The 22534-nt window shown below is 52.1% G+C and overlaps 6 protein-coding genes and 1 non-coding gene across 7 annotated transcripts; 3 read left to right on the top strand and 4 right to left on the bottom strand.

Annotated features, from left to right (window-relative positions):
• Positions 1–378: 378 nt before the first annotated feature.
• Positions 379–2263, top strand: J4E86_008899 (uncharacterized protein; the record flags this gene model as incomplete). Its single annotated transcript, XM_051449408.1, has 3 exons — positions 379–972; positions 1021–1650; positions 2117–2263. The coding sequence occupies 3 exons, from the start codon at positions 379–381 to the stop codon at positions 2261–2263; spliced, it is 1371 nt and encodes a 456-aa protein (XP_051299262.1).
• An 860-nt stretch (positions 2264–3123) lies between these two features.
• Positions 3124–4806, bottom strand: J4E86_008900 (uncharacterized protein; the record flags this gene model as incomplete). The annotated part of the gene is made up of 3 exons (XM_051449409.1): positions 3124–3807; positions 3863–4380; positions 4431–4806. The coding sequence occupies 3 exons, from the start codon at positions 4804–4806 to the stop codon at positions 3124–3126; spliced, it is 1578 nt and encodes a 525-aa protein (XP_051299263.1).
• Positions 4807–5940: 1134 nt separating this feature from the next.
• On the top strand, positions 5941–7143 carry J4E86_008901 (uncharacterized protein; the record flags this gene model as incomplete). The annotated part of the gene is made up of 3 exons (XM_051449410.1): positions 5941–6175; positions 6226–6646; positions 6699–7143. The coding sequence occupies 3 exons, from the start codon at positions 5941–5943 to the stop codon at positions 7141–7143; spliced, it is 1101 nt and encodes a 366-aa protein (XP_051299264.1).
• A 991-nt stretch (positions 7144–8134) lies between these two features.
• Positions 8135–8230, bottom strand: J4E86_008902. Its single transcript has one exon. It is a non-coding gene; the product is annotated as a tRNA-Leu (tRNA).
• Positions 8231–9076: 846 nt separating this feature from the next.
• On the bottom strand, positions 9077–9856 carry J4E86_008903 (uncharacterized protein; the record flags this gene model as incomplete). Its single annotated transcript, XM_051449411.1, has 1 exon — positions 9077–9856. The coding sequence occupies one exon, from the start codon at positions 9854–9856 to the stop codon at positions 9077–9079; it is 780 nt and encodes a 259-aa protein (XP_051299265.1).
• Positions 9857–16510: 6654 nt separating this feature from the next.
• Positions 16511–18051, bottom strand: J4E86_008904 (uncharacterized protein; the record flags this gene model as incomplete). The annotated part of the gene is made up of 2 exons (XM_051449412.1): positions 16511–16874; positions 16928–18051. The coding sequence occupies 2 exons, from the start codon at positions 18049–18051 to the stop codon at positions 16511–16513; spliced, it is 1488 nt and encodes a 495-aa protein (XP_051299266.1).
• A 1059-nt stretch (positions 18052–19110) lies between these two features.
• On the top strand, positions 19111–22278 carry J4E86_008905 (uncharacterized protein; the record flags this gene model as incomplete). Its single annotated transcript, XM_051449413.1, has 6 exons — positions 19111–20425; positions 20476–20738; positions 20818–20981; positions 21031–21353; positions 21408–22121; positions 22175–22278. 6 exons carry the CDS (start codon positions 19111–19113, stop codon positions 22276–22278), a joined length of 2883 nt encoding a protein of 960 aa, XP_051299267.1.
• Between the last annotated feature and the right edge of the window lie 256 nt (positions 22279–22534).

Consider the following 22534-nt stretch of genomic DNA (forward strand, 5'->3'; position numbering starts at 1 on the left):
ATGCCGACATAGCCAACAAGCCGCCTTGGCCCTATTAGTACCAGGGAGCTCCATACTAGGGATATTTACTTCGACACACGTACGAGGACGGGCTCTTCTGCGGGTAGACGAAGAACATCGCAGGACGCGACTTGCTGATGATGTCATTGGCTGGCGCTCGGCGGCGCTTACCTGTTTGTAGCGCCGTACAACGACCGCATCTTCCATCAAAAGTAACTATCAAACAACATACCATCTATCTCGAGTTCAACACTCACCCGAAGACTCCTCCCATTCACACATGTCGCATTAGATATGAACTCGTGATAAGCTTGTACTGACCTCCTCTCCTCCGTCCAACAGCAACAGCGCGTCCCGAACGCGCAACGTAGCAACAAAATGGCCCATCAACCTGCCGACAACGAGACCTCTCCTCTCATCGTCGTCACCAGACCCACTGGTCACTCGGAAGAAACCGAAAATGCAAACGACAGTACCATGGACACGCGACTCGTTCTCAAGATCGCAGCGGCCATGTACTCCTTTGTCACACTCGGCCTCTTCAACTCCTCCATCGGCGCCGTCCTGCCACTCCTCTCACGCCACTACAACCTCACAGACCTGCAAGTCTCATCCATCTTCCTCGTCAGCCCCATCGGCTATGTCATTGCAGCACAATGCAGCGATACCGTCCATTACCGCTTCGGGCAAAGGGGAATTGCAGTAGCTGGTCCGCTACTGCAGATCTTGGCTACGGCGACTGCGGCGACGCATCCTAGTTTTGGTCTTTTATTGCTTGCGTTTACGTTCCAAGGACTGGGTACGGGTCTATTAGATGGGAGTTGGTGTGCGTGGGCTGGGAGTATGGAGAAGGCGAATACGGTTTCTGGCCTGTTGCATGGGAGTTATAGTGTTGGTGGAGCGCTGGGACCGTTTGTGGTTACGGTTTTGACTACTAGAGGGTTTATGTGGTGGACTTGGTATTCTATTTTGGTATGTTGACAGATACTGGATATTGGGGTTTTATGCTGATGAACATAGGCTGGAGCATGCGCTCTCTCATTCCTGGTCTTGGTCTTTGCTTTCCGCAACGAGACCGCATCGGTCTACCGCGAAAGCAACCAGTCCAAGTCTCATGACTCCAACGTCGACGTCAAGGCCGTGTTCAAATACCGAGCTACTTGGTTCTGCGCAGCGTACTTCCTCACCTACGTTGGCATTGAGACAGCAATCTCGGGTTGGATCGTTTCTTTCATGCTGCGTAGCCGCCACTCTACCGCTTATGTCGCTGGTCTCTCCTCCTCGGGATACTGGATTGGCATGGCAGTTGGACGACTGACTCTGGGTTTCGCTACGGATAGGATGGGAGTGCGTCGCGCGACTGGTCTTTACTTCCTCATCGCTATGGGTATCGATGTACTCTTCGCTGCTCTATCATCTGCGGCCGCATCTGTGGCTTTGATGACGACGTTGGGTTTTATCATGGGTCCCATGTTCCCGTCTGGCGTTGTTGTACTTACACGATTGCTACCAGCTGAGCTACATGTTGCAGCTGTGTCTTTTGTGGCCTCTCTTGGGCAGGTCGGAGCTGCACTCTCGCCTTTTGCTATCGGCGCTGTTATTGATGGCTTGGGTATTGGTGTTTTCCGGTTCGCGATACTCACCGAGACGGTGGTGGCTTTGCTGGTTTGGTTCGCTTTTGCAAGACTGCGCCCGGTTTTGCAAAACGTATCTACGATGCGCCACGAGGACTGAGAGAGCGATTGCAAGCTCTTATAATTTGCAAAGCTACTATTGCATTCGATCTCAATATGATTGCAAGCTGCTGTCTTTGACAACGTTGAAGAATTACGTTTCGAGCGTAGATCGAGGTCATAGTCCGGCGAGCTCGGGGTCCCATCTGATGGGGCGGTCGCAAGATGCGGTGGACTGCGTTTGGGGTAGCCCAGTCGTGACTTCCTCAGCCCAAGAAGCGAGCAGTCCACGTGGAAAACGCACTATGATGGAAGGAAAGATGGGAGGATTTGACAGATACACTAAACCCGATTTCCACGACACCGTCCACTCGCAAAATTCCTGTCCTTTTCTGTATCTGATTTTTGCTCTTTTGGACGTAAACAACTTCGACGAGAGGCAGAAGAAGCGTCTCCTCGCTGTCGCTAACTTCGCCGCCGACGACAATGCGCCGCTTTTGGCGGATGACGAGATTGAGCCCTCCGACACCATCGACGATGTCAAGTCCAAGATCCAGGACAAGGAGGAGTTTCCCCCGGACCAGCAGTAACCACCAGTAGCAGCAGCAGCAGAAGCAGAAAGAGGAAAACCCCTGACCGTCGTAATTGAAGGTGATGATCAGTATAATGATCGTGGAGGTTCGAATCCTCTGTGACATGAAAGCGGGTAGCTCTTCTACCACGATTCACAAGAAAAAACTGAACATGTCTGCAGACTAGTTGAGATAAAACCATGCAAAGTAGGTAGCCTGAAGTCAATGTAGGCTCTAGGGTGTTTAGCTTTTCCTAGGTCAACCTAAGCACAAGCAAGGTTTCGGGTCATCATTTGTGTCGTGCGAGGCCTCATTGCGCGGGTGCTTCGTGAAGAAGGATGCGATGCTTCTTTGCTTCGGATCGTCGGTGCTCTTCCGCTTTCCCCCCATGCTGACTCGGATTGGGATGGTAGTGGTGGGTGGTCGAGGCCTGCTGTGCGGCGAGGCTTGAGAGGCACTGGTATGATATTTTCGAGCGCGCGATGAACGCGACAACGCGATCGGACGCGCCAGACCTCCCCACCGCAGCTCTCACCGCTTTCGTTCCAGGGTCTACATCAACTAGACGTCTCCTCGAAAAGGCATGCGCACATACAGCACACCTTTCAATCCCGAGCGCCTATCCTCTAAGTCTGTTCTTGTCGTGCCATGATCGTCATCGGACGGACGCCGCTACATACTAACAAGTCAAAAACCAGGCAGCTGCAGTAAGTGTACAGTCGCAGGCAAGATCAAGGTAGTACACAATAGGAATTCTGGGACGACTAACAGCAATGTAGACTTCTCGGTGGTTTCCCACACTGCAGCTAGATAGGAATCATTTTGACGTAAAAGACAAATGAGCCGTAAACGCCCTCTATACCAGATCCCGCACGCACTTACTGCGCCTTCATAAACCTGACCATCATCGGCGGCGCACCCGCAGTGAAGTGATCCAGAATACCCTCCCAGTAAGCATTCACATCCGTCCCCTCATCAAGCACGACATCAAACTCCGCCACGACCCTCCCAATCACACTCCTCAACTCCATCAACGACAGAGCCTTCCCAGCACAGCTATGCGAACCTGTTGAGAAAGGAATGAACGCGTGCCTGTTCAGTACCAATTCCGGTTTCGTAGTCCAGCGCTCAGGTATGAATTGATCAGGTGCAACAAAGTTTCTCGCGTCGCGCAACAGCGGGAAGATAGGGATATGTACTATCATGTTTCCTGGGATGAAGTGACCGTTTATCTCCATACCTTGTGGCGGCGTGATGCGTTGGGAGCCGAAGAAGACGGAGGGCCACATGCGCATCGATTCTTGGATACAAGCTTCTAGCATTGGCATGGGCCGCTGGCAGTCGTAGGTGTTGATGTTGGAGAGGAACTCGGCGCGGACGGCGGCCATGTAGTGTGGGTGTGTGGCGAGATGCATGAAGAGGAAGGTTAGGGCCGTGGACGTGGTCTCGCTGCCAGCGGAGATTATGAGGCGTGATTCGCCGTAGAGAAGTTCGCGACCCTCGGGTGTTTTGGGCGTGGAGGTGATGAGATGAGAGATTAGGTCCGGCTTCGCATCTCTGACCTAAAGGAGGGTGTTAGCAATGGCTTCGGTCGAGCTTAAAGACGGGAAGATGTACCTGCATGCGCGCTTTCATCTGGCTGACGCTCCAGTCTCGCCATTCCTTCATGGGTCCGGCGAATGAGGTAAGAACACCAACTGTGTTCATTAGCCACGGCATCAGATACATGTATCCCAAAGCCTGGACGCTGCCCATCATAGTAGCGAGAATACTCGCAGCGACGTCGCTTTGTTCGCCTATGATGAAGCCCATGGGCTTGCCGAAGGCCAGCGCTGCCATGACGTCGTAGCTATAGTAGCTTGCATACACAAGCAGCGGAACCGACCTTCCCTCTTCATTGCGCAATCTTGTAAGTAGCTGGTCTGTGAAGTTCTCGACTTGAGGCGCGTAGTCGGAAAGCGATGCCTTCATCGCATTGTCCCAGATCCTGCGGCGCTGGCGGTGGAACGCCTTGTCACGATTGAGGTGCAACGACTTTTCCATGACGTCAAAGAACGGTCCTTTTGACGTCTGTGACTGAGCTCCGAGGATTGGTTGGATCGCAGCTGTATCGAAAATCGTGAGCTCACGTGGCCCTGACGGTGTTAGCACTGGATGTGGAAGGAAGTACACGGGTTGGACAGACCCGTCCTGACATAATCGCCGTATTGGCCTTGCAGCCGCTGAAGGACTCGATGGTAATGCAAGCTGCTGTCATATGTCTGCTTGACGGCCCACCATCTCGATAGTTTCGCAGCCCAAGGTCCCGGATAGTCGTTGAGTGGGTGAAAGAAGGCCCGGTACGCTCCGATGTACAGCCATAGTGGAACCCAGAAGGAACTCGTCACCAGTGTCGCGGCGATGAATCCAGTGTAATATGATAGAACCCAGTATGCGGTAATCGCCAGGCCAAGGATCTGAAGGGTCAAATGGTCGACTTCCACTCGTCGCAAAATGAACTCGTGCAGGATGACCGCCGATAAAGGTGCGAGCACAAAAACAGCGGTAGGAACCGAGCCCATGGTTTCTTGTAGATGGCACCGGGATCTTGTTTGGGGTTGCTAAAGTTCAGTGTATAGAGTGCTAGGGCGCGGTGGCCGAGGGCTATTTCTCGGTTGCTATCAAGTGAAGGCGACCGCCACATACCACAACCCCTTGAATAAGGGAGCCCTGGGAGTCAGTATCGCACCGTTGTGATTTCAGTGTGTGTTGTTTTTATCGGGAGTACAAAACGTGGAAGGTTTGCATGTGCGACGCGTTTGCTCGGAAGCCCAGAGTCACACGTGGAGACTGGTACGAGAACGCGATCGGCAGCCCCGGGTTATGAAGTGGGACATGGCCAAGTCTCTGTTCATCCTTCTTACCGTAGATTGCGACTGCAGCTGGTGCTCCGCAACAGGAATCTTGCCGCATAGTAATTAGTGTGCAAGGGTCAGCATTGGATTACTAGGTTTTGTTGCACACTATCGTACATAGCCGACTAGCGTCTCGGTGCGAACTCACGTCTAGTTAGTCTTCCAACGTGTCGATATCGTGGAGTTCTCTAGCGGACCAAAGCCGTTTAGTCGTCTGCGAAAGGAAGCATGTGGTGTAGCCTCAATTCTCCGAGCGCCGCATTATTGGATGCGGTTGCGCCGTAACGCGACGTGTGTGACTTAGGTGCGTAGATCAGACTTGGTGCTGCTGAGTGGCGCTTATCCTGTTCAAAGACGGCCTGGAAAAATGTAAGCATGTACATAAGTGTCTGCTAGGCGAGGTGGCGGCAGGGCTACATTCGCTTAAAGCGCATAGGCTGAATGGGAGAACAGGACATGGTTCCTCATTCCATGATTTCATGAATATCTTATCTGGTATTCGATTCGAGCCTCCGAACGTGCAATTTCGGGAGATGCGCATATCCATGAGCGTTGCCGAGAATGCGCCAGCATCTTACGGTTTCACTGTTGAACGGCAAGGTTGTACGGAAAGGATCTTGCGTGTACCCCCGTCTTAAGATCGCTGGCACCTGGCAAGGTAACTCAGGCTGCGTGTAAGATAAGTTCGATGCATGTCCGGGAGAAAACTCAAGGTCCTAGCGATCACGCCTTCCCTTCAAAGTTCCGACTCCTTCTGCGAATCCAAGAAATTCTCCGGCTGTGATGACCGCGATTACGACCATGTCGGGCGTTCTGGATGCGCCACCTGGCGTTGAGGCAGACTTCAGTGGTGAACGGTCGGATCTTCAGAAGAGAATCGTCGTGGTATATGCAGTCATGACGATACTTTCCACCTTCGTGCTTGGATTGCGATTGTATACGCGCATATTCATCCGCCGTATGACCGGCTTGGACGATGCGCTGGTGGTACTCAGCTGGTGCGGCTGCGTCGCATGGATGGTCATCTGTTTCCGAAGTGAGTCTGCCCCTCTGCTTACTCTGATACGCAACTGACCTCGAATGTAGCGTTCCAGTATGGCTTCGGTCAACATATGTGGAATGTGACTATGCAGCAAATGTTGGGCTATACGAAGATGCTCGTCGGTATCATGGTGGTGTATGTCTGGACTCCAGCTCTAGCTAAACTCTCGTTATTAGCTCTGTACTACCGACTCAATCCAGATCAGAAAGTCCAAGCAGCCATCTACGCATTGGCAGTCCTGGTCACTGGATACTCCGTGGCCATCACCATAGTCGCCGCCGGACCCTGCAATCCGCGAACCCATACGGACCAGAAGTGCCTTACAGACCTCAATCTGTTCATGGCCTGTATAAACATAATCACAGACTTCTTGATCCTGTGCCTGCCGATACCGATGTTGCGCGCCCTGCAACTACCTGTTAAACAAAAGATATTACTAGGCTTCGTTTTCGCTCTGGGATCTGGGTAAGTTGCCTCGGGTAATGCATCTGGTGTTCTGCGCTAACGGTCGTTGTAGTGTCGTCGTCATATCCACCGTCCGCATCATCTACGTCTACAGTATGATTATCGATCCCGACGCAACTTACAACGTGGCCAAGGCATGCATCTTCTCTACGGTCGAGCTCAACGGCGGAGTCATTTGCGCATGCGTTGCGCTACTGAAGCCTTTCATACAGAAGTACATGCCCTGGATACTGGCCCTTTCGAGTGGAAGCGGAAGCGGAGATGGATCCAGGATTCGCAAGTTGAAGATGTTTGTGAAACGGAGCGGGGAGAAGAGTTATGAACTACAAAGTGCAGACGCAGATACAGATGCGACTAAACAGGCTGATGATAGGCCGGATCATCGTATTGCCGTCACCAAGTCATACAGTGTTCAAGGCTCGAAGACGGGGAAAAGCGATGGTGACAGCATGGAAGACCTCTTTGCGCCGAACGCGGGTTGGAACGGTGGTCGATAGCTGTCCTTCGTAGGATCGACCAGGAATGTGATCGCGAGGACGTGTAAGGAGATTGAAGGGATTGCTTCGAACGCGAGTTCCTGATGATCACGCCGTCGCGGGCTTGGCGCAAGCCCGACGGAAGGGACCACCCGTAGAAGGACCAGTACCCAGATAGCTGCAATACGACACCGGTGTTCAATCTTGGTTTTGAAGGTAGCTGAGTGTATCAAAATGCGCATTGAAAGAAGTGGATATCGATAACGGCGTCGCTCTAACCTATATGCATCTTCTCATCGTCCTGACGTGGCTCGCTCGAAGAAATGGAAAGCCCCTCCATAGCGACCTTAGCCATATACTCATCCACCATCGACTTGATATTACGATATTGAGTGCTGTATGGGCCGAATGTCGCGAGCGCATTGCGTAGGGAGGATTGGAGCTAGCCTGAGTTAATGGTGCATCCACGCTCCATTGCCGACAACATTGGAAGTCCCCGGGGCCTGACACGATGGAAAGAGTGCGATAACATACCGACAGAAGCAAGTCGTCGGGTTGAGTAGGCATGGTACCTGGTGGGTAAAGTCGACGCTGCTTTTGCGTGATAGCCGATGCTTGGATTTGTGTAGAGTCCTTATGCGGGATGTCGCGGTCTGCTGGAGAGAAGGCGTGCGCTCGGAAGGCGGTTGTAGTACTGTAGGAGATAGTCTAGGTGAGCAAACCTTGAGGGTGCGATGAGGATTGGGAAGATTTGGCGTAAGCGAGTAATTAAATATCGCCGAAAGTTGAGATTCGTTCGCAGGCTCAGAGCAAAAGAGAAAAGAAGATTTCGCACTCTACCACGTCCAAAGCATTCTGTGCGATTGATGAGATCCTCATCTGCGCTGCGCATCTGCTGTGTAGACTCGTCAGCGCAAGCCACGAGCCAGCTACCACCTCCAGCTTCTACCATCAGGAAAAAGAGAAGCCCACATCATGGATGCAGACAAAAAGATTGGGCAGTTAGAAGTGCTGACAAGAGTGGGATTCGAACCCACGCCCGTGAAGACTGCGGAGGATGTTTAGAACGACCTAAACGCAGCGCCTTAGACCACTCGGCCATCTTGCCATTTGATAACTTCATGCAAAACACTGCTTTTTGTGTGTTTATATACTTAGTGCCCGTTGGGGTTGAGTTGCACTAAGGATGGGCGGAGGATGGGCGAAGCCTTTGTTCGTGAGGTGGAGATACCCCACCATGGACTGCGAACCAAGCGAGTGGATCCCACATGCGAACACATGAAGACGGAATATTGATCAACATGAGATAGGTCGTGATGACCATTCACTATGGCCAGGTGCAGTCAGGGGTATCTAGGTATGCCTTGGACAGCAGTCATCTCTCAGAGATGGCTATGTTCACCACTAGCACAAAACGACGACCTACCGAAGTGTACCGTCGCAATACTATCACGTCAACAGTGCACATCATGTCGTGCAAGCGAACAGGCCACCTAATCAGTCACGACCAACATGCGTCAGTGGGAGTCATAGGCAACAGTCACTATTGCCACAGTCTGAGTTGGCCAAGGCTGAGTCATACAACATCACAAGAGTCACTGCGGCAAAGAGTCATTCGTGAATCATGTAAATGTATATATAAGGAGACTATCCCGGAGACTTCAGCACGAAAGCTCTCCGCAACTATGAATGCATCAGAAACGAACCACACCACATTACCACCTGCACCAGGCGGAGTCAATCGAAAACCACAAGGGGGAGACTGCACACCGGCGATAAAACATAAGGACAGAAGCGCGAAAACACCATCCATCCAGTGACGGGGAGGCGACAGAAGCGAAAGGAAATACCGCGGGAAACAACACGGATAAGAAAACTTTTGCCGAAAGGCAAGGCTGGTTTCTTCACCAGCTCCTTACGACCACCGGGAACCATATGAGAGAGACGAGGACATTCATTGTCCGCTGTATCCATGAGCCATAGCAATGCTCTTCCACTTTTCGACCTCAGCTTCGAGCTCAGAGTTGCGAGCCTCGAGGGTGCTGACATGGTCAAACTTCCGTTGTCGCGACTCACGAGCAGCAAGGGTGTTGCGTGCGCGCTTCAGAGCGATCTTGTCGCTAGGGTCGACGGTGATGCTGGGCAGAGGACCCTTGCGCCGACGAGACTTGCTGATGCCGTTTGTTGCGGGTGAGTTGGTGACAGATGACTTGCGTCGAGAGTAGTTGTCCAAAACGAGGGGAGAGCCGGTGCTTGAAGAACCAGATCGCTCCATAGACTGGCTGCTGATAGTGCGGTCCATGGGCATGGAGACAGCAGGTGCATAGACAGTATCAGGAATCTTGGTCTCCTGCTCGGGGAACAGGGAGAACCAGTCGCTCGTGTCGGAAATAACAGGCTCGCCGTTGAACATCGGGGAGCACTCGAAGCTATCGTTGATGAAGGGGGAATCACCAATATCAGGGGAAGTTAAGTTTGTGAACGCCGTAGAAGGGGGTGCAGACCCAAAGCCATCATTGAAGATGTCCTTGGGGGACACGGTGCGCGTAGACCCGGCGGCAACGGAAGGATCGTTGATCGCCGTGAATGCGGACACCTGGTCCATAGAAAAGCCTCCGTTGTTGAAGTTGGACATCAGGCTTGCGCCCGAGTCGAAGGAGTTGTTGCTGTTCAAGTCTGCGGGGAACGTGAGCTCGCGATCGAGAGCGGGGAAAGCGTGCGTCGTACCTGCCATGTTTGGGACGTTGTGCAGTTGAGGAATGTTGTTGCTAGAGCTGGGGAACAGTGGAACCGGAGGACGTTGGCGTAACCGTGGCTGTTGGAATTCTGTAGTAGATGACGGGGCAGAATTTGCGTAGAAGTGCTGGCCGTTGTTAAACGTATGCCCAGGCTGAGGCGCGCTCGGTGCTCGCAGAGGCCGCTGGGAGACCTGAGGTTGATCGTAGAGCACGAAGTCCGACTGCGGATGGGCGAATGCTTGTTGACTCGTATGTTGTGGTTGCCGGGAGGCGTGGGGAGCTGGTGAAGAAAGCCATGATGACTGTTGAGAAGCCGTGATGGTCGACGTGAAGTCGAACGGGAGGGAAGACGGCGAACTGAAGTTGCGCGAGGCGAGACTTGAGTTCAGAGGTTCCGGGAAGGAAGACTCTGAGGTGTGAGTTGAAGTGGGGATAGTGGGTATTAATATGTCGGCGGTTAGCGGACGGCGAGATGCGGGGGAAGTTAAAAGGCAGCCATTGTTCGTGACTGTCTTGTGTATTGTTTCGTGGTGTAGTATGGTGAGGTGAATAGGAAGGAGAAATTCAGGCAGCGAGGGAAGTGGGGGATTAAAAGTAACCCGAAGCGAGCGCGGCGCCAGGAAGGGCCGATTGCTGTGACTCACAAAAGGTGCAGCAGTGTCGGTGGCTCCCAACCAATGACTTCTCCCACCGGCGCCGTCTTCCATCAGCCCTAGGGCCCGATGCGGCTAACCAGGCATCACGTTCGCGACAGAGCACGCACGATTACACCCTTGGATGCTGTTGCGCGGCCTATCCATGGCATCCCAGGTACAATCGCGTCTGTTCCTGACGGTTGGAGAACTTTGGGTCGCTCGTCTACCCACAGAAAAAACTCGTCGAACCTCGCGACCATGGTAACAGTACAGTCCTCCAGAGTCGCAACCACTAGCAATCAGGCATCAGCTTTTGTGCGCCTCTACAATAGGGCGCGCGCCATCGGACATGGGGTACCCCAGTCAGCTGCACTCTGTATTCCAACCGGTGGAGATGCTTACGAAGAGCCAACCCAAGACGGGCGAGATGGAAAAAGAAGGCGGAGCAGCTGCGCCCTTTCCATCAATCGTAGATTGGCAGATGCGCGCGGTATGCGCCTCTGTTCTCAGATTGATTGGCGACATTGGTGCCTTCACTAACATTTTCTGCGCAGTTGCGCGATTGCGCGTAGGCTCTGGGAAAGGTCCAAGATACCACGTCAAGAGCGGTGTAGGATGTGTGAAACAGTAAGGTTGTCTGCCACATCCAGCGCGCTGGGTCGCAGGGTGGCTCGCACAGTCCCATCGATATTCGGAGCCGTACTCAGCCTCCGACCTGCTGCAAAAAGCCCAGCACAGCATGGCATTGGACAATGAGCGCGGCTCGGCGTGAATCCTGTCACACGTAGCTTCACTTCTGTGGCTAGCGCTTGCACCTGCTTTTCCCTCAGAGTTGACGGGTTTTGTTGTGTTTGGTTCTACCAGTGACAACTCACATGTGACCCGCCTGTCACTGCGAATTTTCCAAGGCTGCGCACAATCAAATCGGCCCTGTGCGGCCGCGGATAGCTACGTTTCAGAATGGAATAGTCGACCATCAAACAGCTTACCTAACACGCGTGGAGACAAGGACCCCGAACCCCATGTGTCGATATTCGACAATCCAACACGTTATCCGTCATCAAGGTGGGGCTAGTCTGCGCAGCCATTCTTCATGGGGATGTGCATACAGAGCTGGCGAATTTAGGCGTCCTCGGAGTATGATCACCGATCCCATGCTGAACCACAACATCATTCTGATACTGGGTTCGACATCTCCACTTTCAGCGCTATTGCTTCTTTGGTCTCAGCATCTTCGTGACCCAACACTACAATGGTGCAGCAGCATAAGCAACCAGCGGCAAAACTACATGCGGCTTGCGATGAGTGCCGTGAGTACCTCAAGCTAGGCTTCCATCTGCCCCGCGCGACGCTCAACTATGCCCAGGGACACGAAAGTTGAAATGCTCTGGCCACACTCCAAGATGTGTTCGTTGCGAGAGAGAAAAGATTGATTGTATTTATTCGCCGCAAAAGCAGATGGGTCGCCCCAGAAAAAGAATGAGAGAGGACGAACCGGACGAGATAACGGGATTACCTGCGGTAGTGCAAGACGACTTCAGCAACGTCTGGAACGACTTCTCTGGTGTTCCGAATTTGTTAGATCTGGACAATCTGACTTCTCCTTCACTTCTGCAAGACGTGCAATCGTCAGATGGATCGGCAGGATGCGGAATCGTGACGCCACAGCATTATGACTTTACCTTTCAAGATCCGTCTGGGACGGCATCTGGGTCTGATAACATGTATGTCAAGCTATCTTGATGTGTCTCGACCAATGCTAAAGTTGTTGCAGGTACAATTTGGACCCGCCCCTCGACCCAGCACTATGGAATCTCCAGTCTGACCTGCCACCGGACATCCAGCCAACTAGTCTTCCCGACCCAGTTTCCGATCAATCAGGTTCAGGGCAGTGCACGTGTCTTACAACAACATGGCTAACTCTCACCGAGTTACAAGCTGTTGTTACCTTTCACTTTCCCCAAGTTATCATACCCTTACGAAAAGCAATGTCAGCGCTCTCGGATCTGATACATTGTAAGCAATGTCCAAAAGAATCATATTCCGCGATCCAGAATGTACAGTCGATAGTTTCTGTGATGAAAGCGGTAGTGGAACGCTTCAACAAGGTGTTAAATGAGGTCGATCGCGAAGCCGCGCGTATGGGAGAGACTGGTCAGAAGAAACCATTTCGTATCGGCGATAACAGCGCAGCTTTGCAACATCTGCATACCGGTACCCTTGACTGTCCAATGGGATTCAATATTGAGATCGAGGCAAAGGATTGGAGGAGACTAGTCAAGACTGCACTCAAGACGGAGATCTATGGCGGAGGGAGCAACCCACGACCACTGTTGGACTTGGTGAAGGAGAGCGAGGCAAGGCAAGAGACTTGGCATAACGGCGAGCATTTTTGGAGCGATGAGATGAGGCAGTTGCATGCTGGGAGACCTGAATGCGATAGCTCGGCTGGCTGCGAGGCGTTGGGAGCGCGGCACATACGGAGAGTCATCAATAACCTGAACTGGGATTGATGCGCTACAAACAGGCTTGGGCTTTGTTTGAGAGTAAAGTCACTATTTCGCCTCCCTTTCCAGCCACAATCTCAGACTGTGCTGCCGAAGTACTACAACTCGATACAACAAGTGTAGCGAAGGCAAGAGTCAGCCATAACAATGAGCCCGCGGACATACTTACACTCACTTGATAGGTCGACATAGGGCTCGCGCGAGAACCGGCTGCTCACTTTACTAGCAAGCCCGGGATATCACCGTCACCAGATTTGCATACTCAGATCCACTAGGCAGCAGCGCTAGCGCAGATTCAAGACACACAAATCGCCAGTGACTTCTCCTTCCTCCACTCCACTCCACTCTTTGTTGTCTTATTCGATGGCCCGCACAACTCTATCGAAACTGCACTCAGCCAGCCACGACAAGGACAAAAGAAGTTACAACCAAGAGTCGCATATCTTTTGAACATCTCGAGACATTCCGCCGTGTGCACAGCCCGAATATCCTGTCGCGCCCAAACGGCAATACCTCTGAATGCCTCTTCGCCTTCGAACGCTTTACACGGCTTCCTCACACCCTGTTCAGTGGACCCGGAGATGTTCGTAACTCACAACAACGCGAACGGCCACAAGAAAAATTCGCAGTGCAGTCTACCGCCAAATTCTACTTTCTTTTGCCCATGGCAACCACACACCGGTTGCGATAAAGACTTCCCGACAGCTAAGGCGCCAGCAAACCACGCGCGCTCACCGAAAAGACAGCCGCAGCCCATACCAGTGATGCGTAGAGGGCTGTAGAAACTTTCACACCGACTTTTACGAACTGGCTATGCATGAATCACGATAGACGGCGAGCCCGTCGCGCAAGCGCGAGTCATACATAACTACCATCCCGCAACGGGGGGTAGCTACAATTCTTGTGGCGTTCCGCGGAGAATATTTTAGGGCAGGAGCATACGTTATCTTGAAAACTCACTAGTTATTAAGATATAGTGATACGTATGCTGCAAATTGCGACACAAGTTCTGGCCACCTCTCGTTTCACTTCGACGCGGCATGACTATCCAAGCGAAAAAGTATTAATACTTCCATGCAAAGAAGCATTGATACGTTCTTCACCAAGCGCCCGCCCCGACAAGTCGCACGACGATGTGGCTTCGAAGCGCCGGAAGTCAGATTCACACCAACGAATAGCCTTTCTAGACGGCAGCCTGAAGGTACCCGGTCTCGATGGCTACAATGTTGAATCGGATGTACGCATACCTCCCGTACCGCAACAGGGTTGGCGAACTACACACGCAGCCACACCAAGTACAACCGAGGGCCATACCAGTGCAAGAAAAACGAATGTGGCGGCTTCTATGCCGACCTTTACGAACTAGCAATGCATGAACATCGTTGCGAGGGAGATAGGTCATCACCAGAGCGTAAAACATCATACCGCTTTGCCTTGACTGCGGCTGCTAGGGAGCCTCCGAGCGTCAAAGTCGTCAATCGCTCTTCGGCGAAAGCCCCGGAAAGCTGGAAGGCCGGAATCAACAGCCTCCAGGATGGCCTTCCATTGGCAAGAGATACCTAGCTCACTATGCAGCTTAGACGTCCTTCAATGTGGCCGCAGTGCTCCACGGCTGTTACAACTTCCTTCTCCTGCTGTGGAAGACAGCTTCTCAGCTGCGTCACAAAGCCACAGGATTAAACAGCATCGAGATTTCATCTTCACTCAAGTGCGAAAAAAACGACTGTGGTATATTCTATGCCGACCTCTACGACCTAGCCATGCATGAGGACCGATGCAAGGGAGGCCCTCCATCCGATCGCGAAACGTTATACCGCTTCTCATTGACCGCCGACGCCGCCAATGGCGCCCCTCCAAGTGTCATATCAACCGATCTTCCAAGGCTCCGCCGCAGTGCTGGAAAGACGGTACAACCACAATTAGAGAAGGGTTTCCGCAGCTTGGAAGAAAGTACCTCGCACACTATGCCGCGTGGAATGGCTACCCTGGTGGACCTGCAGTACTGCACAGCTGTTACGAGGCTGTCACGCGATATATCCCAGCACCTGCGTATAACAACAGTTTCCTTGGAGAGACACCTAGGCAGATACAAAGAGTCTGTCCCTTTTTGTCTGCGCCTTCGTGTGTACTCCAGGCGTATACATAGTCCTTGTTGATATGAGCGTATCAACGGGAATATTAGCGAGTACCTCCAGGGTGCTTTCTGGCGTGACGTACGAAACATAAAAGATGGTTGTATTCGTCAACGTATCTTGAAACTGGGAGGCTTTCGACGAGATATCGAAAAGCCTCGTCGTTTGATCTATGCAAGAGCAGTACCAGCTACCGCTTCCCTTTGACCACAGCAGCAGAGTCGCGTCAGCCCGCTTCTATTATCATCGTGGATAGAAGCTCATCACATCCCCCAAAGGAATGGCAAGCTGGGACAGCAAGCATCCATGATGGCTTGCCAATCGTCGGAAGGGCAATTCTTGCGCATCACGTCGCCAGGACCGCGTTGCCATCTACCAACGTATCAGCTGTACTACACCGCTGCTCAAACTGCACAACAAGACAGCTCCCATCACTGGGAATAAACAAAAGTATGTCCCAGGACAATCTACATCAGCGCCTTGCCTTCCATCGAGCTTTCAAGTTTACTATGGCCATCACAGGCGACATACAGGCAACATACAGGCAGCGAATGAGGCCGGCATCAAGCCTGTGTTGATCTCCGTGGGTCTGGATGGCTGGGCCTGCGACGTGAGGATGCTTTTGCCGTAGCTACAGACCTCAGCACTCCAGTTCGAGTTAGTAATCCACCTCCAAAAGCTTCAGTACGGCATGACGAATCGCTTCTCCGAGGTACATGGTGACATTTACTGGTGGACATACCAAACTCAATCAATTCTGGAGGCCCTGGAGAGAAGCTCTGGCCGACGAGCTTATGGCAGCATGGAAGCTCCTCCAATCCGGAAAGGACGTCTCCTTCGGCGTGACATGCGGCCGAAACTTCGTCAACACAGCCTCGCGTTTTCCGACCAAGGGCAGACTTCATTAGCGCCTCTCATTCCACCGGGCCTTCAAGTTCAGTGTGCGCGGCCGCCCCACATGCAAAAAAAAAACTTCATCAACAAAGAACTGCAAAAACATACAACAGCAGGGATTCGCTAGTGGTCACCCACCTAACTACTAATCCGCCGGTACAATGCTTGTATATGGCTGAGCGGACGGGAAGCCTAATTCTCATTGTCCTATGGTCGTATGTGAAGGAATGGGCATTTCTGCAGGAAATGTAGTAAGCGAAGTGACGAGCAACCATCACAGGCGATAGACAAGCTACGAATGATGCTAGCATTATACTGTGGACCAGGAGCGCGTTCTGACTTGAGACTCACGGTTGAAGACCTTGTTGCTTCCACCGCTCTTCGTCCCATGGTACTGCGGTGACGCGACGCAGACGAGCTACTCACAACCTCCGAAATCCATATGTACCTAGCGCGACTTCATGACCCTGTCCAAGATACTATCAGGCTTCCATGTATATATTATTGTCAACCGCCCATACAATCAAAGCCCAGCTACCACCGCGGTAGTGTTGAGTCTCGAAACCAATAGCAAGCGTGTCTTCTCCCAAAGACCCATAGGTCCTTCGCCACCATCCATTGGTATCATCTTGCCAACCACTCTCAACCTGTGCTCCAACAATTCGGCGTCCAGGGAGGCACATGGACACCTCATTCTTGAGACACACGGGCATACCATCACGCTTACTCTCAGGGTCCCAGTCCTCTCGATACTCTATGACTTCATTGCGGAGACTTTCGTGCACATCATCAGGGCAGATTCCAATCTTCCATTGTGGGGTGTGGTGGGCTTTCACCCATTTGTTTCTACAAGTCAATCAGTCTCATGGCAGCCATTTATGAAGAAGGAATTTGCTTACAACTTCCACTTCTCAATTTGGCCTTCTGTTTCAGTCATCACCTTTGCCACCTTTCGCCGTCGATCCCACACTCCACTCAGCTCTTCTCGGACGTTCTTTAGAGTCGCCACGCATTGTTGAAGGGCCTCGTCACTATCTTCCGCGTATACGTGTAGATCAGCCAGCTTCAAAATCGTCGACTGGACAGATATCTCTAGGGCTCGAGCGCCGACCAGACGATTGGACCGAGCTGCAACCTGGAGAAGCTGGGCAAGCTCAGCTGCATTCCGAAAGTCTTCTGGGATGGACAGCGACCCCTGCGGATGTTTGATTCTGATGTCGATATTGGCATAGTGTGTAATTTGCGCCAGGACTGGTATAGGCGTGTAGTGCTCAAGGAAGTCGACCCAAGCTTTCTGAATATCGATTGTGTGGAGCCGGTGTTGCAAGTTCCGCGAACTGCATCCAACGACGACGACTTCATGCGTTTCCCTGATGCTAGCGGATTTGTGGGATGAACCCATTTCGAAGGAAGATGCAGCTTCGACGGACACCGTTTTTCCGTTGAAGTCCGCCGAAAGCCTACTGGCAAACTGGTCGAGTTCCTGCTGTGTATCGGCTGAGTAGGTGCTCACGGCAAAGAACGTGGATTGTCGAGTTCTTCCAGTGATGCAGTACTGGCCGTACCTTGTCTTGAAGGTTTGTGCGTTGTCTTCCCCGTACCAATTCAGCCGCCCAAAACAGGACTCTGCTTCGTCAGAGAGCTCAAGCAAATGCTCATGATGCTCAGCAGGCAGCGTAATAGTGCAACGCTTAATCACTGTCATGGACGTCTTGCTACATCGAGCGGTCTTGAGTGTCTCCAGGGAGGCTTTAAGGTTGAAGACAGTAAAGACCGATGCAAGTGCCCGTGTGTCAGAGGTCATGTATTGAAGTAAAGTTTCCTCATCGCGCAATATCTTGCTGCTGATCTCCAGAGTGTGCAGTTCCGTACTTGGAAGTTCAGAGGAAGGGTGACATGGCCAAAAAGGCGAGCGCAGCGACTGCTGTTTGTAGAGATCGTAGCCGGAGCCAATCTTCATGTACTTGTCGTCCCACGGTATGCTGCCGTGTTCGCGGATATTAGACGAAAACATAGATTCCATAATAGGCTTCAGTCGATGAAGAACTATGCAAATGTAAAGAGACGTTACGGTTGTTAACTCTGTTCATGTCCCGGGGGAAAGCCAGTTTACGCGCACTAACATCGACAATCGGAGACATCGGCCTCACCTTGCGTCACGAGCATACCTAGGTAAACAGCGAGCCGCGAACTGTGCCGAAGTTTGGGCTCAGCTGCGCTCAAGAAGCCATCGTGGCTGTCGCCGCATATCGAGGCGCCCACCGGCCCATACCTTGCTCAGCACTCAACGCGATCGTGTTGTAGTTCGTGGTCCGGAGCTACACATTCTAATTTGTGCGGGGTAGAGAATGAATGAGCGCGCGATGCGAGTGCACCGGTCGTGAGGACGCGTGCTCTGCAAGCCACCCCAAACAAGGCGTCTGCAAGCCAGGCTTCCTTCTATGCATTGGGTTTATTGTATTGCGGCTGACCAGCCACCCAGCCCTCCAGCCCTGCGATGTCTGCCCAGGCGAGTCCGCCCCACATGTGGCGTGGCACGGCCAGGCGCGTCCCGCTTCCTTCTTTCGCCGCAAACGTATACAACATACCCAGAGAAAGTACAGTTTGCAAGCTTGCAAATCATGCTATCCGTACAGCAAGAGCATTTTCCTAAAGATGGGTGACTTGAGAGGACGTCGCTTCTCAAATGCCGGTAGCACATGTCGCTCGTAACACGCAGCCACAATGCGGTAGAATGGGCGACTTCCTGGAACTAAGAATTAGTGTATGAAGCTCTAGACGCTTGCTCATAATTGCTTCAGGTGAGGCTGAGCCGACACGGCCCAGGCACACGAACCATTGTTACACACAGCTCCGAACGACGAATACCTTGCCCACAGCACACGGCAGCCGGAGAAGGACGAGCGCCACTGGCATGCACTACAGACGCCATTTCTAGTGTTTCCGGGTCCAGACATCCTAGGAAATGAGAATGGCTATCGAGCGGTATAGATCAGACTGACTGTGGCATGGAGCTGTCGCGCTCCCTCTCATCGCCTCACATCATTTGAGCAAACTGAAAATTTACAACTTTTTCCCCATCATGAGTGCCGCATCCGAGACAGGTTCTCAATGGGGTTGGCTATGTCTGGCTGTTTTGGTCATACTTGCCGTGAGATACCATTACGCTCCGTCTTCTGTCCTCCTCGAATCGAAAGCGCAACAGAACCCCTCGATGGCCTCCGCACCACCTGCGGAGAAGATTCAGGACGGGCCCCTACCAACGCGCTTGATCGTTTGCGTCGACGGAACCTGGGGTGGGCCAGATGGCACGTTCGGAAGCCCAGAAGGGAATATCAGCACGGTGTTTCGAGCCTTTGCATCCGTGAAAGAAGGCCCTGTTACGGACCAGGTGACAGGAAAACGGTGGCAACAGCAACGAATGTATTTCAATGGTCTTGGAGATAAGGGAAATGCCATGAAGAACTTGTTCTCGGGCGCCTTTGGGTCTGGACTTCCAGCCGAGATCGAAAAAGTGTACGATTACTGCTGTCGCAATACCAATGGCCCGAACGACGAGATCTATTTCTTCGGATTCAGCCGTGGCGCATTTACAGTTCGTGCCGTGGCGAACCTCCTCTGTTACATGCATGTACCCAAGGACTTGCACGATTTCTCAAAGCATTACCAAGAGATGTTGGAGCTCTACCCCGATGTCAGAGCGCCGAACAAAAACGTAAACGGACAGACCCATCATCACTTCATCCGCAGTACAACACCTCCCGTAGTACGTTTTGTTGGGGCTTTCGACACTGTGAAGGCATTCACAGACCATGGCTTGTTCGATGTTTTGCCCCACCCCCACATTCAGCATTACCGTCATGCATTGGCCCTCAATGAGGAGAGAGAGCAGTTCAAACCAGAGACAGCGACACCCGATATCAACGCAGCATCGTCAAAACACAGAATCTTACAGGCTTGGTTTGTTGGTACACATGAGGACCTAGGAGGCGCGAACTCCAAGGATGGTCTGTCACTTTATCCACTACAGTGGGTGCTCTCTGAAGCCGAAGCTCTTGGTCTCACGCTTGGATTTCGACCAATTGGGCTGGAATACAAAGAGACAGCGTACATCCAGGAGCCTCCTAAACCTTACATGGACGATCCCGTGAAGTTGGTCATGCCGCCACAATCGCAGCGCCAAAAGACCTCGAGCAAGCCGTCAGAAACGTCCCTGACACTTGAAAATGGAATTAGTGTTCGCCTTTGGGATCTCTGCGACATACATGAGAACCGCAAGGACGAGTTCAAGGTGAAGATCAACAGCTCGTACTGGGGTCCTGCGCACAGATTAGTTTGGACAATCAAACCTCGATGCATATTCGACGAACACGTATTGATGGGCTATTGCCCCACTTGTATGTATGCCCCATTCTATCCGATTATCGTAGCTGACTCTCGTCTGTAGCACCTGTCGGGACTTTCATCCATCCATCTGTGTATCAAGTGCTCGATGAGAACCCCAGCATCAGCCATGTGTCTGGCGGCTGGGCTTTCTCCAAATCTCTCGCTTTGTTTCGTCACCGGGCCATTCCAGATGAAGGTGAAATCTTCTGGCAAAATTCGTCACCGGCCATGCAGAAACGGCTCGAGAAAGTCCGTATCTTGATTTGTGGTGATGCCGGGGTAGGAAAGTCTTCGCTAATAAACAAAGTCCTCAAAGGCAACCTTGTACGTCCCCTTCGGCGAAGCAGCTCTCATTGCTAATTGTTTGGTCTAGTCTCAGGTCAATGCCAATACACACCAAAAGCATGATGTAGAGGAAGAGATTACGGGACCAGATCTTCCATACATCGTTCACGACTCGGAAGGCTTCCAGTCCGGAGCTTCCAACAAGGAAGCCAGCGCTGTGAAAAATTTCTTGACAACCCGATCCAGAGAGCCTAATCTCCCGTTGAGAGTCCATACCATCTGGTATGAAGTCCTTCTTTTTATGGAGTTTCGTGGAGGCTAATTATAGCAGGTATTGTATACTAGCCGGATCCGAACGCGAAAGTCGACCCGCCCGCGAGTCCGACAGAGATCTCTTCAGAGTGCTGAACGAGTGCAAGAGTACCATCCCTGTCGTGGTGATATGCTCCAAAGTGGATCTACTCAGGGCGACATACAAGGGCCAAGTGCCCGAGGAGGAGAACGACGACCAACTGACATATAAGGAGCGTCGCAGGTTCGTTGATGCCAGAGTCGCAGAACGTGTTGATCTGTTCAAAGCGAAGATCAAGGAGGCATTCGTGGACACCTCTCAAGGGTATCCGTGCATGGCCGGTCCAATCTTCACAAGCGAGCGTAAGCATTGAATGCTTTTGATCTTTTAGGATGTTTGAGCTGATGATAGTGCAGAGGATGCGGAATCCATCAAGAATCTTGTTGAAGTCACATCCAGCAATCTGAAGAACAACCAAGTGAGAGCCATGTTTTCTCAAGCGCAGGGAGTCCTGGTCGACGTAAAGGTCGAAGCAGCTATAAAAGAGTCTCTGCGATTATACAAGCACGCCGTACGAACGAGCACGGTTCCGATGGCCTATTCCGGCAGTGTCTCAACCACAGTGGTAGCACCAATGATTGTGAGCGCAATCAGTGGTATCTTCAATTTCCACGGCATCAGCGGAGACATCGCTTGGCGATGTATGGCCAACGTTCTGGTCAGCAACACTACTGCAAACGTGGTGCAGTTGTTTACGCAAGCTTTGGGTGGCGCTGGTGCCGTCATGGTAGGGTCAGGCTTCGGAGCTGTGCCTGGAGCTGTAGTTGCCACGAGCGTTGCAGCTGTGTCCATAGTATCCGCACCCCAGTTCGGCAGAGCGTTGCTCATGTGCGCTCTTGATACCATAATCATCCTGGACCATGCATTCTGGCAATGCGACAACGACCAAAAAGAGGTTGAAAAGAAGGACATCGACAAATCCGCTGAATGGTTCAACGAAGGTCCCTGCAGCAAGGTGCATGAGGACATCATATCTATGATTCGAATTTGGAACCTATTGGATGCTTTTGACTACGACCGAATCGAGAAAGAGATGAATGCTATCGTCTCGCGGTACCGCTACCAGCCAGGTAAGTCTTCATGCAATTCTGCAGAGATGTTGAACTGACATATATCTTGGTAGTCGTACAGAATGTTGAGGAGCATCAGCAGCCCTCCTCGCCGGAACCTGCTGCTGGCAATCAAGTTGTTGAGAAATCGTTCTGGCAAGGGTGGTTTGGTAGTTGAATACTGTGCCGGTGCACAAGGTGTGCGCCCTGGGCAAGATCGAGTCCGCGCGCAGCCCAGATTTCGGACGCATGAGATAGTGTGGAAGAATGGGTAAATAAGGGGTATATCATGGAGCGTTCAGGTCTTTGTAAGCGTCTGTGGGTTTCCAATGATATTAAGCATAGTCACAAGAAATGATGCAACGCCTTCCTCCAATTCTGTCGTGTTTCTCTACCTCTATACCATTTCTATATACTCTCCTCTTATCCGATAA

Source organism: Alternaria arbusti (assembly GCF_024043155.1).
Source record: "Alternaria arbusti strain BMP 1465 chromosome Unknown scaffold_15, whole genome shotgun sequence".
In the NCBI taxonomy this organism is placed as follows: domain Eukaryota; kingdom Fungi; phylum Ascomycota; class Dothideomycetes; order Pleosporales; family Pleosporaceae; genus Alternaria; species Alternaria arbusti.